Genomic DNA, 14,238 nt, shown 5'->3' with positions numbered 1-14,238 from the left:
CACCATACCATCAACCTCTACCCACCATATCATCACCCTCCACCCACCATACCATCACCCTCCACCCACCATACTCACACTCTCCACCCACCATACCATCAACCTCCACCCACCATATCATCACCCTCCACCCACCATACCATCACCCTCCACCCACCATACCATCACCCTCCACCCACCATACTCACGCTCTCCACCCACCATACCATCACCCTCCACCCACCATACCATCACCCTCCACCCACCATACTCTCACACTCCACCCACCATGCTCTCACCCTCCACCCACCATACCATCACCCTCCACCCACCATACCATCACCCTCCACCCACCATACCATCACCCTCCACCCACCATGCTCTCACCCTCCACCCACCATACTCTCACCCTCCACCCACCATACTCTCACCCTCCACCCACCATACTCCCACCATCCACCCACCATACTCTCACCCTCCACCCACCATACTCTCACCCTCCACCCACCATACTCTCACCCTCCACCCACCATACTCTCACCCTCCACCCACCATACTCTCACCCTCCACCCACCATCCACCCACCATACTCTCACCCTCCACCCACCATACCATCACCCTCCACCCACCATACTCTCACCCTCCACCCACCATACTCTCACCCTCCACCCACCATACTCTCACCCTCCATCCACCATCTACCAACCATACTCTCACCCTCCACCCACCATCCACCCACCATACTCTCACCCTCCACCCACCATCCACCAACCATACTCTCACCCTCCACCAACCATACTCTCACCCTCCACCCACCATACTCCCACCATCCACCCACCATACTCTCACCCTCCACCCACCATACTCTCACCCTCCACCCACCATGCTCTCACCCTCCACCCACCATACTCCCACCATCCACCCACCATACCATCACTCTCCACCCACCATACTCTCACCCTCCACCCACCATACTCTCACCCTCCACCCACCATACTCTCACCCTCCACCCACCATACTCTCACCCTCCACCCACCATACTCTCACCCTCCACCCACCATACTCTCACCCTCCACCCACCATGCTCTCACTCTCCACCCACCATACTCCCACCATCCACCCACCATACCATCACTCTCCACCCACCATACTCTCACCCTCCACCCACCATACTCTCACCCTCGACCCACCATACTCTCACCCTCCACCCACCATGCTCTCACCCTCCACCCACCATACTCTCACCCTCCACCCACCATACTCTCACCCTCCACCCACCATACCATCACCCTCCACCCACCATACTCTCACCCTCCACCCACCATACTCTCACCCTCGACCCACCATACTCTCACCCTCCACCCATCATGCTCTCACCCTCCACCCACCATACTCTCACCCTCCACCCACCATACTCTCACCCTCCACCCACCATACCATCACCCTCCACCCACCATACTCTCACCCTCCACCCACCATACTCTCACCCTCAACCCACTGTAACGATCCCAACGGCACTTCCTCTGTCTCAAATTTGACGTTTGTAATGGTTGTGTTGCTCAATGTGCTCCTACTTTAACCTTTGTCTCAAGTGCTCCCTCGTACTACTTGGTGTTTGAGTACCAAGTGCCACGTGCCATCTGTCTCTTGACCACCAAGAGGTAGATATTTCTTGAAGAATCTAACTTAACCCGACCCCAACCAGCCGATGTTCGTCCTGTACCTCAGACCGTTCTCGATGCGAAGTTGAGTGTGGCTAACCACAAACGTCTGACCTCGAACCTTAGGCAGACAGACAGACAAGAAGACATAGTTCTATAACATATACATTAGAAAGCAACTATTTTTTTATTATAACGAAAAATTTGCATATGCCTTATTTGAATAACTATTCCATGTCTGGAATATCATAATTTGCCATGTTATTTTGTTCTGACCACGCACTGTACTGAGCCCCATCCATCTCTGAAGCTAGTGCATTGTCAGCTAAAAGTTGATGACTTCCACCGCCAATAGCTAAGCCACAGTCAGGACATTTGCTCTTTTCCATGGCTCCTCCACATTCAGTTATACAGTAAATGTGACCTTTAGGACACTTGTACCAATGTCCCTGCTTGAGTCCCATAGCTCTCACTACCTGCAGTCTCTCCAGCTTGGTGATCCCAAGTCCACCGATGTACTCTTCACTCTCTTTCAAGAGGCCTCTGATTTTTGTTTCTCTTTCACTGTCAAACTTGGCAGTAGGCTCCAACAGCATCAATATTTCACTGCATATAAAACTTAGACTCACATTTGGAGTCTGAGTATATCTTTCTGTTAGACTCCAGAAGACTGGCAGAACTGACAGTCGCTGAAGCTCACAGGTAACTTCTTGCATCATCTGTGGAGCTATGCGGAGATTCTGTTGCATGACGCGCTTCACCACAAATTTGACTTTCTTTGATATCTGACTGTTGTTGTACTCTGGAATTTTTTGAGTTTGTTCGAGAACCAAGTTTGCTTTATTTAAAACTTGAACTTGGAACTGAATGAGAGTTAGTTGTGAATCACAAAGCTGCCTGAACGATGTTTTCACGAGTGTCTCCAATTTCTTCAACTCCGTGGTAAACTCTGACCCCAGTGTGGTACCTGCAATATATAAATGATGTTTGTAAAAGTATATATCCTAATTTACATATATACTAATTAATGTTAGCAGTTCTTAACAAAACTATGAAAACACGTTAATTTTGTGAATTTTTGGGCTTCACTTAATAATACAATTATACATTTTTTTTATAATACTATCGGCTCTTAAAGTCCATACATAAAAAATTGCTATCACGAAATCATATTGATAAATATGTAATAATCTCCATATTGATGCACATTAAACATTGGAATCTGTACGTGATAGCCAGAGAATGGTTGGTATTTAAATAAATACTTCATCTCTCTGTTTACCAGAGAAAATCTTCATATTAATCGGGCGGCTGAAGTCATCTATTTAAATAGTAATGATGAAATCTATAAAAGTTTAGTATTTAACTGAAAAGAAGTTCTTTACAAGTTTCCAGAACAAGACGAAGTATTAGGCAGGGTTCTTAAATAATGGAAACATCAGCTTGTGGAATCTTATCTTGAATATTCAAGAAATCGTTGATGACTGCGAATGTGGTGCTGTTGTTTACGAAGGAGGATACATATTTTGAGCTGCACTATCATCTGAATACCTCCAAGTCCACTATAAGAACAAAATTTTAATCGATCATGTACAACTGCTCTCAACTTACATCTTGACGAATAAAGATAACTTTAAAAAATCGCAACATAATTTTACTTAAGGTTGTGTGTGTTTAATAAATTCCCCTCATTCTTTTTTCAGTATATATATATTGTGACGGTGCTCCCCCCCTTATATTTCTCCCACGCCTGCTGTAAGAGTCATGTCCACTTTACCCGAGCGTTCTCTACGTCGCAGGCATCAGTTTGATATATGTGGGAGAATGTAGTGTTCTCGGAGTGCCGAGAAATTTATCAAAGAAGAGTATTTTGGCCTGTGGTTTAGGCCCTTTAGGAAGCCAATATGGCGCTGGCTCTTCTGTTTTGCCGCCAAAACTATGTGACGTCAGTGACACCGGATTGGTTACCGACAGCGATGTGGCACAGGGAGCCAATGAAAACCTCCCATGGCGAATGTGACGTCACGAAGGAAGGGGGGTCCGGTCAGAGCGCCACGGCGGCGCCATCAGTCTGACACGACACGTCAAGGTGGTTGGACGTGCGAAGATTGGTCCTGTCAGTTTGACAGTTGTTTCCCGCTCCCGTGGATTTTACGCGTCACCCGAAGTCTGCCAGTATTCTGTGAGGTCTTCCTTCGTTCATGTGTTGGACCAGAGAGGGAATCGACGGGATATTGAGCAACAAGTGCTCCAGGACAGGTACTGTGCAAGAAGAAGTGATGTCTGTGCAGTGACGTATACGACGTCTGAGGCAGTTCACCCGTTTGTGACGGCGTAGTGGCTGAACCGAGCCACTGGGAAGCAGTGGAAGAAGGAAACTATTCGGGAATCCGAACGACTGCAGCCGAGACGTAGGCGGGCAGCCGTAGCTGGGAGGAGAAGGCGACGGCCGGGAGACCGACTCCAACCCTACAAGAAGTCGAGGAGGAGCACGGACCTGCAGTGAAAAGGCACGAAGACGACGCGCTTACGGTGGGACGTTGATTGAGTTCCTGGAGGACACGACAGTGTGTGTGTTGGGGCGTTCCCTACATGAGGCAGGAGCCTGGACCAGGAGCTACAACTCAACTCTCATCGGAGGATAGGTGGAAGTAGGTGATTCTAGTTTCCCTCCCAAATTCCCCTTTAGTCAGCTATATTATTTAGTCTGAGTATTTTGTATGTCGTGAGCAAGGCTCACCTATGTCACAGTAAGGCACCAGTGTGCAGAGTGGTACTATAAAGAGTACTCACGATGTATATGATTATTATTGGTGTATGCAGGCACCCGGAGTAATTGATGAATTTACTGTGTTGAGAATGTCTTTCATGAGACTTTAAGGTGATCATATAGTGAGAGGATATATATATATCATTACGCCAGTATTTGGGAGTTAGGCTATGTGCCCAGTAACTATGTTATTATCATTATAAATGTCTATGACTCATCCATATACATATATATGTCTATGCACGTGTATTGAACAATCATTCATGTGTGCAGTGATTAATTGTATTGTCGCCCACGAAAGGAATTACTGAGAACTCCAGTGATATATAAGTGCTTCCGTTATCATTAAATGAAGGGCAGTGTGTAATACCATGACAGTGAATTATTGTCACCTTTAATATAGAAATGTTTGATTGAGCCCAAGATCAGTGTAGCGAAGTATTTACTTGCTATTGTCGCAAATATTGTGTGTTCGAACTTCTAGTGATCTTTGAGAACTTAAAGAAACAGAGCGCGTGACGCCAGGGAAACAAGCAATAAACATTTGCGCGGGGGGGAGTCGCCCAGCTGATTTTGACATTGACGAGAGGGGGAGCGTTGCCAGCTTAGTGAGTTCATATAATATGTGGGAACAAGCGACTCCCGCCTGAAACAGCTGTTTGCTTATTGATATAATCTTGTGATGTCTTTGAATGAGTTTTAAGTAAAATACAAAGAACATCGGTGTTTCCATCATCCCCTCCATATTTCTTGTGGCTATGTAATACCTGAAAGCAGAGAGTGATAGAAGTAAATACCTGCCTGATATCAGATCTATTGAGTGTGTTCTTGCCACTGTTACCACAATTCAACAAAACCACTGACGTGTTACTGGACACCTAAAACACCAGTTGGCGACCTTGTGGATAGTAGTAGAGCCCTATGACGGGGCGGGCATACAACAGTTAAGTGAACAAGTTGTGTTCCCACTCCTTCTCGATCAGAGGCCGGTTGGGATTGACTGGGATACCTCTCCTGGCGTACAGTGGCGCCGCGAGGATAGAGTGAAGACCCACAGGGCTACGGTGAGTGACCTTGAGTATACTGTTGCTCACCCGAGTAAACCCCGACATTGGCGACCTCGCCAGGATCACGATCAAGATAAAGGTTGCAGTTGTGGTACTTTGCAGTGGTATTAGGTATCAGGTACAGGTTATTACTCATAGCACAAGATGGAGGATGATAAAGTAACAAGGTTCATTGACACTAGAGATGAGCAGGTGCTGGAGGAGTGCACCAAGGCACAGTTACAGGCAATAGCAGACCATTTTGGGATAAAGTTGAAATCTTCCAGAGTGGGAGAGAGAAGACTGGAGATCATGGCACAGCTCAAGGCACGAGACGAAGCTTTGGGGGAGAAACGGCCACAGACACCTGCCAGTATGGGAGAACACCTGAGCATTGGTGGGAGCAGCAGGGGATCCAGCGGCAGCAGGCACAGCGTTAAGCTGGAGATAATGAAGCTGCAGCTGGAAGCACAGCTGAAGCGTGAGGAGCGAGAAGCACAGCTGAAGCGTGAGGAGCGAGAAGCACAGCTGAAGCGTGAGGAGCGAGAAGCACAGCTGAAGCGTGAGGAGCGAGAGGCACAGCAGCGCAAAGAAGAGCGAGAAGCAGAAGCACAGCTGAAGCGTGAGGAGTGACAAGCACAGCTGAAGCGTGAGGAGCGAGAAACACAACTGAAGCATGAGGAGCGAGAGGCACGGCAGCGCAAAGAAGAGCGAGAAGCAGAAGCACAGCAGCGCAAAGACGAGCTAGAAGCTAGAATGAGACAGCAGGAGATAGAAGCTAACAAGGATGTGGAGCTGAGGCGAGCTGAGCTAGGGCTAGCTCCCCCTGCTCTGCCACAGCAGGAGAACCGCCGAGTGAGGGAGCGAGATTTGCCGGTCTTTGTACCAAATGAAGCTGAAGGTTTCTTCGACCACTTCGAAAGGGTTGCTACTTTGAAGAGGTGGCCGAGGGCGGAGTGGGCGGAGCTGGTTCAGGGTAGGCTCACCAGTGAAGCTCGTGAAGCCTACAATATGCTCGACCTCCAAGAGTGCACCAACTACGATGCTGTAAAGAGAGCTGTGATCCATTCTTTCAAGCTCACGCCGGAATGTTACAGGAAGAGATTCAGGGAATGTACCCGTTCGCCAGGAAAATCTTATGCGGAGACGGCGAGGGACATGGAGAGAAAGTTCCTTAAGTGGCTGGAGTCTGAAGGAGCGAGGTCGGCTGAGGAGGTCAAGAGGCTTATGGTCATGGAGAAGTTTATGTCCGTGCTCTCTCCTGAGATCAGGGTGAGAGTAAAGGAGGCGGACATAAAAGACCTGAGGGCCGCAGCCGACAGAGCCGACATGCTGGAAGAAGCCTTGCGCCCACGCAGAGAGGGACAGCACCGACCGCCCGTACACTCCGGAAATGGTAGAAATTATAGGAGAACGGAAGGATGGAGGACAGGAGCGAGTTCTCCCAAGTCCCACCTCTTGAGTGGCGACAACAGAGGCTCGAAGAGTGCTGTGGAACCGGTAAAGAAGTACCAAGCTGAGAGCTCAGGAGCTGTTGCTGCGACGAAGGAGTCGACGGATGGTACGAGGAAGACACACAGAGCGACGGCCTCTGGAGGCGGTGCCAGGGCGAGCAGTGGTGGATGGTCTCCGACAAGGAGGATCCGCTGCTACAACTGCGGATTATTCGGACACGTTATGCGGGAATGCAAACGCCCTAAACAGCGGGGAAACGTTGCTTTCGTGGGGGTCGAGGACCAGACGGTCGAGAGGGTGCGGGATGAACCCGTACTGAGTGGGGAGAAAAGAGTTCACCCATTCATGTGTGAGGGAACCGTAAGGATGGGGGACGCAGACCCCATCCCGGTGAAGATATTAAGAGACACCGGGGCCGATTTTACCCTGGTGAGTGAAACCCTGTTCCCCGAGGGTTACGAGAGTACCAGTGTGGGGGTGGCAAGTGTGACCACTGTGGGAGGCCCAGTGAGGATGCCCCTACACCAGGTGACTCTGAATTCTGATTATGGCTGCCAGACCCTTGTGGTGGGGGTCTGTGCATCAATGCCCAAGATGGAGGCACAGGTCATCTTGGGAAATGACGCATGTGGAGGATATGTCCTTCCGAATCTCGTGAAAGGCGAGGAGTGCCTAGAGCACTATAAGGAGACGGGTGGAGTGTTAGACGCCTGTGGGGACGAGAAAGGAATCGCCACGGTGGCGTTCCCGGTTTGTGCTGTGATGCCGAGACAGCGCGAAGGACACGGAGGGTGTGGATCTGATGGGGCTGAGGAGACGTCCGACAGCCTGGGAATCGATCACCTCTTCATGGGACCCGGAGAACGAGCGGAGGGCGAAGGCAGCCCGAATGGTGAGTTACAGGTGACCCTCACCAGTTCTTTAGGGGTAGACCGCACTCGTCTTGGAGAGTTGCAGCAGATGGAGTTCCCCGAATTAATTCATGAGGCCAAAGGAGGACGTGTTGGTCCTGAGAGGGCCACTCATTTTTACATACGGAACGGCGTGCTGATGAGACAGTGGAGGCCTGTGAGGATGGAGGCCGGAGAAGAGTCTCTAGGTACGAGGCACCAGGTAGTGTTGCCGGCCCAGTGCAGAGCGGCAGTGTTGGACCTATCGCACTCTGTGGACTCTGCAGGTCACCTGGGAGTGACCAAGACGCTGCGAAATATCAGGGATCATTTTTACTGGCCAGGTATGGACGCCGATGTGAGGCGTTATTGTAAGACGTGCTTACCGTGCCAGAGGGCAGGGAAGAGCCAACACGCGATACCAAAGGCCCCGTTGGTCCCTGTTCCTGCGTTTGGGCCTGCATTCGAGCATCTGTTGGTCGACGGGGTGAGTCCGTTGCCACGGACGAAACGAGGGAATACCTACCTGATGACGATCATGTGTGCATCCACCAGATTTCCAGAAGCCGTCCCGATGCGACGTTTGACGTCGAAAGGAGTAGCCGGGCAACTACAACGATTTTTCTCTTGGGTGGGGATGCCCAGAGAAATTCAGACAGACTGTGGAAGTATATTCCAGTCTAAGTGGTTCCGACAGACGGTGACAGGTTGGGGAGTGACTCAGATTTGGTCGTCGCCCTACCGACCGCAGTCGCAAGGGGCGATCGAAAGGTTTCACTCCACCTTGAAGACCGTTCTGAGAGTGTTCTGCGCAGAACAGGGGGCTGAGTGGGACGAGGCAGTATACCCCGCGTTGTTTGCCATACGTAACGCGGTGGTAGAATCGTTAGGTTTCTCACCTTTCCAGCTAGTGTATGGGCACGAGGTGCGAAGTCCTCTGTCCATGCTGAAGGAACAATGGACACCAGGCGTGACCGTGGGGACGGTCAATGAATATGTTCAAAAGTTCAAGGAGCGTCTCACTCTAGCAAAGGAACTAGCTGGGAAACATCTGAAGGAGGCGCAGCGTAAGATGTCGGAGTGGTACGACAAGAGAGCTACGCCGAGGGAGTTCCAGGTTGGGTCCCAGGTGATGGTATTGCTGCCGGGTAAAAGTAGGGTGACCGAGTCGCGGTTCAAGGGACCATACCAGGTGCTACGGCGGTTGGGTCCTGTATCGTATGAAATCGGGAAGCCGGATAGACCCCGCAAGAAACAGGTGTGTAATGTAGACCGCCTGAAGCCTTTCTTCCCTGTGGAAGGAGGAGCCGCCGTGCAGGACGGGACGGTGACCCGAGACCCCCAGCAGAAGACAATTTTGTGCATGCAGGTGGACCAGGAACTTACAGAGGAGGAAGGAAAGTGGTCCAGGGCGGACGGCACCCGTCTCACCAACACTGAGAGTCTGGCGAAGATCGAGGACAAGCTACTACACCTGGAAGGGCAACAGAGCGTGGACCTGACGAACCTACTGAGGGAGAATGCCTCTCTCTTTACCGACGTGCCCCGACGACACAAGAGTGTAACGCACGAGGTGGAGGTGAGGGACGCCAGGCCCGTCAAGCAGAGCGCGTATAGGGTGAGCCCAGAGAAGCGAGAGCTGATGAGGAAGGAGGTGGAGTATCTCCTTGAGAACGACCTTGCGGAGCCCAGTAAAAGTGAGTGGAGTTCCCCATGCTTGTTGGTGAAGAAAAGCGATGGTACCTTCCGCTTTTGTACAGACTACAGGAGGGTGAACTCCATCACAGTGGCAGATTCTCACCCCATGCCAAGAGTGAGCGATTGCATCGACCAGGTGGGCGGTGCAAGGTATGTATCCAAGGTCGATCTGCTCAAGGGGTACTACCAGATCTCTTTGACTCCTGAGGCCAGGAAAATATCAGCTTTCGCAACTCCTGACGGGCTGTACCAATACAAGGTGTTACCCTTTGGAATGAAAAACAGCGGTAGCTGTTTCCAGCGCATGATGAATGAGTTGCTAAGGGGTGCCGAAGGCTGCACAGTATACATCGATGACATCGTCGTGAACGCCGATGATTGGAAGACGCACCTGGAGAGACTCAAGGAATTGTTTAGAAGGCTAGAGGAGGCTAACTTGACTGTAAATTTGGCCAAGAGCGAGTTTGGGAAGGCCCACTTAGAGTACCTTGGTTTCGTCATCGGCCAAGGTGAAGTCACCCCTGTAGATCACAAAGTGTCAGCCATTAAGGAATACCATGTGCCCAGAACGCGTAAAGAGTTGTTAAGGTATCTCGGGATGATAGGGTACTATCGTGGGTTCTGCAGGAATTTTTCCACGGTAGCGCATCCCCTGACCGAGCTACTCTCCAAGAATGTGCGATGGAGATGGGGAGAGGCCTGCCAAGAGTCTTTTGAGAAGACCAAGAAACTGTTGACGGAGGCCCCGGTCTTAATATCCCCAGATTTCTCAGCCGGATTCATCCTGTACGCAGACGCCAGCGACGTTGGGATAGGGGCCATGTTGGCTCAAGAAAGGAGTGAGATACATAGGCCAGTAGCTTTCTACTCTAAGAAGTTTGTGAAGTACCAGCGGGCCTATAGTACCGTTGAGAAAGAGGCATTGGCGCTAGTTATGGCCCTGAAGCACTTCGATGTGTACGTGGGAGGAGGGGCGAGACCTGTTCTGGTGTTCACAGATCACAACCCTCTCACCTTTTTGTACAAAATGAGGAACTCCAACCAACGTCTGACGAGGAGGGCGTTGCTACTGCAAGAGTACCGGCTGGACATCAAGCACATCAGGGGGAAGGACAACGTGGTTGCAGATGCCCTGTCCCGTATACACTAACCAGACATGACTCTTATTTTAAGGGGAGGGGTATGTGACATTGCTCCCCCCCTTATATTTCTCCCACGCATGCTGTAAGAGTCATGTCCACTTTACCCGAGCGTTCTCTACGTCGCAGGCATCAGTTTGATATATGTGGGAGAATGTAGTGTTCTCGGAGTGCTGAGAAATTTATCAAAGAAAAGTATTTTGGCCTGTGGTTTAGACCCTTTAGGAAGCCAATATGGCGCTGGCTCTTCTGTTTTGCCGCCAAAACTATGTGACGTCAGTGACACCGGATTGGCTACCGACAGCGATGTGGCACAGGGAGCCAATGAAAACCTCCCATGGCGAATGTGACGTCACGAAGGAACGGGGGTCCGGTCAGAGCGCCACGGCGGCGCCATCAGTCTGACACGACACGTCAAGGTGGTTGGACGTGCGAAGATTGGTCCTGTCAGTTTGAGAGTTGTTTCCTGCTCCCGTGGATTTTACGCGTCACCCGAAGTCTGCCAGTACTCTGTGAGGTCTTCCTTCGTTCATGTGTTGGACCAGAGAGGAAATCGACGGGATATTGAGCAACAAGTGCTCCAGGACAGGTACTGTGCAAGAAGAAGTGAAATCTGTGCAGTGACGTATACGACGTCTGAGGCAGTTCACCCGTTTGTGACGGCGTAGTGGCTGAACCGAGCCACTGGGAAGCAGTGGAAGAAGGAAACTATTCGGGAATCCAAACGACTGCAGCCGAGACGTAGGCGGGCAGCCGTAGCTGGGAGGAGAAGGCGATGGCCGGGAGACCGACTCCAACCCTACAAGAAGTCGAGGAGGAGCATGGACCTGCAGTGAAAAGGCACGGAGACGACGCAACAAATGGTGGGACGTTGATTGAGTTCCTGGAGGACACGACAGTGTGTGTGGGGGCGTTCCCTGCACGAGGCAGGAGCCAGGACCAGGAGCTACAACTCAACTCTCATCGGAGGATAGGTGGAAGTAGGTGATTCTAGTTTCCCTCCCAAATTCCCATTTAGTCAGCTATATTATTTAGTCTGAGTATTTTGTATGTCGTGAGCAAGGCTCACCTATGTCACAGTAAGGCACCAGTGTGCAGAGTGGTACTATAAAGAGTACTCACGATATTTATGATTATTATTGGTGTATGCAGGCACCCGGAGTAATTGATGAATTTACTGTGTTGAGAATGTCTTTCATGAGACTTTAAGGTGATCATATAGTGAGAGGATATATATATATCATTACGCCAGTATTTGGGAGTTAGGCTATGTGCCCAGTAACTATGTTATTATCATTATAAATGTCTATGACTCATCCATATACATATATATGTCTATGCTTGTGTATTGAACAATCATTCATGTGTGCAGTGATTAATTGTGTTGTCGCCCACGAAAGGAATTACTGAGAACTCCAGTGATATATAAGTGCTTCCGTTATCATTAAATGAAGGGCAGTGTGTAATACCATGACAGTGAATTATTGTCACCTTTAATATAGAAATGTTTGATTGAGCCCAAGATCAGTGTAGCGAAGTATTTACGTGCTATTGTCGCAAATATTGTGTGTTCGAACTTCTAGTGATCTTTGAGAACTTAAAGAAACAGAGCGCGTGATGCCAGGGAAACAAGCAATAAACATTTGCGCGGGGGGGGAGTCGCCCAGCTGATTTTGACATTGACGAGAGGGGGAGCGTTGCCAGCTTAGTGAGTTCATATTATATGTGGGAACAAGCGACTCCCGCCTGAAACAGCTGTTTGCTTATTGATATAATCTTGTGATTTCTTTGAATGAGTTTTAAGTAAAATACAAAGTACATCGGTGTTTCCATCATCCCCTCCATATTTCTTGTGGCTATGTAATACCTGAAAGCAGAGAGTGATAGAAGTAAATACCTGCCTGATATCAGATCTATTGAGTGTGTTCTTGCCACTGTTACCACAATTCAACAAAACCACTGACGTGTTACTGGACACCGAAAACACCAGTTGGCGACCTTGTGGATAGTAGTAGTGCCCTATGACGGGGCGGGCATACAACAGTTAAGTGAACAAGTTGTGTTCCCACTCCTTCTCGATCAGAGGCCGGTTGGGATTGACTGGGATACACTCCTGGTGTACAGTGGCGCCGCGAGGATAGAGTGAAGACCCGCAGGGCTACAGTGAGTGACCTTGAGTATACTGTTGCTCACCCGAGTAAACCCCGACAATATATATATATATATATATATATATATATATATATATATATATATATATATATTATTTAGTATATTATTTAGTATATTATTTTTTTTATTATATATATAAATATATATATATATATATATATATATATATATATATATATATATATATATATATATATATATATATATAATAAAAAAAAATAATAGGGGTGGTAGGAGAGGAAAAGATTAAAGTATTCAGTGAGAATCCACAAGGTCTTCTCTGAACACTATTTATTTTCTTCTTCAAGGATGTGGGTTCCTTTAATTAAACCAGTGGTGGTACCCCTATTATATATATATATATATATATATATATATATATATATATATATATATATATATATATATATATATATGTCGTACCTAGTAGCCAGAACTCACTTTTTGGCCTACTATTCAAGGCCCGATTTGCCTAATAAGCCAAGTTTTCCTGAATTAATATATTTTTTCTAATTTTTTTCTTATGAAATGATAAAGCTACCCATTTCATTATGTATGAGGTCAATTTTTTTTTATTGGAGTTAAAATTAACGTAGATATATGACCGAACCTAACCAACCCTACCTAACCTAACCTAACCTATCTTTATAGGTTAGGTTGGGTTAGGTAACCGAAAAAGGTAGGTTAGGTTAGGTTAGGTAGGTTAGGTCGTCGAAAAAACATTATTTCATGAAAACTTGGTTTATTAGGCACATTGGGCCTTGCATAGTAGGCTGAGAAGTGCGTTCTGGCTACTAGGTACGACATATATATATATATATATATATATATATATATATATATATATATATATATATATATATATATATAAATATATATATATATATATATGCAATTGACGATCACAAAACACTGATCATTTTATGCGGAAAATCCACAGAGAAATATGAAATGAGGTGAACGTTTCGGCTTTGTTAAAGCCTTTGTCAACACCAGACTGACTAAGGAGAAGGGAGAAGGGGGGAAGATATATAGGCCGACACCTGACCACCCCATCCCAAGGGTTGGTCAGGTGTAATTAACCAAAAACAGGTATAGCTTAGCTTAGAATGGTCAAAGAGGATTAAGCGGTCAGAGAATAAGGATGAAAGATTAAAGAAAAGCCTCATGAACACACAATATATGAATATACAATTATAATGAGTCCAAACTCGCCTCCCGAAGTAACCCTCGCCTTCTGAGACAAATTTTTGGAGTAAATACACCTCATTATAATTGTATATTCATATATTGTGTGTTCATGAGGCTTTTCTTTAATCTTTCATCCTTATTCTCTGACCGCTTAATCCTCTTTGACCATTCTAAGCTAAGCTATACCTGTTTTTGGTTAATTACACCTGACCAACCCTTGGGATGGGGTGGTCAGGT

The 14,238-nt window shown here is 48.0% G+C and overlaps 1 protein-coding gene across 1 annotated transcript in view; it reads right to left on the bottom strand.

Moving 5' to 3' along the window:
* Nucleotides 1-1,467: 1,467 nt before the first annotated feature.
* Nucleotides 1,468-14,238, bottom strand: part of LOC123772030 (NFX1-type zinc finger-containing protein 1) — a 225,040-nt gene continuing 212,269 nt past the window's right edge. Inside the window, exon 14 of the mRNA XM_069337878.1 lies at nt 1,468-2,607. Within this exon, the coding sequence (XP_069193979.1) occupies nt 1,868-2,607 (740 nt within the window). The 3' untranslated portion in view covers nt 1,468-1,867. The remainder of the gene's footprint in view (nt 2,608-14,238) is intronic.

This window comes from Procambarus clarkii, chromosome 38 (assembly GCF_040958095.1).
Source record: "Procambarus clarkii isolate CNS0578487 chromosome 38, FALCON_Pclarkii_2.0, whole genome shotgun sequence".
NCBI classification, from domain to species: domain Eukaryota; kingdom Metazoa; phylum Arthropoda; class Malacostraca; order Decapoda; family Cambaridae; genus Procambarus; species Procambarus clarkii.
This window is presented reverse-complemented; position numbering and strand designations above follow the sequence as displayed.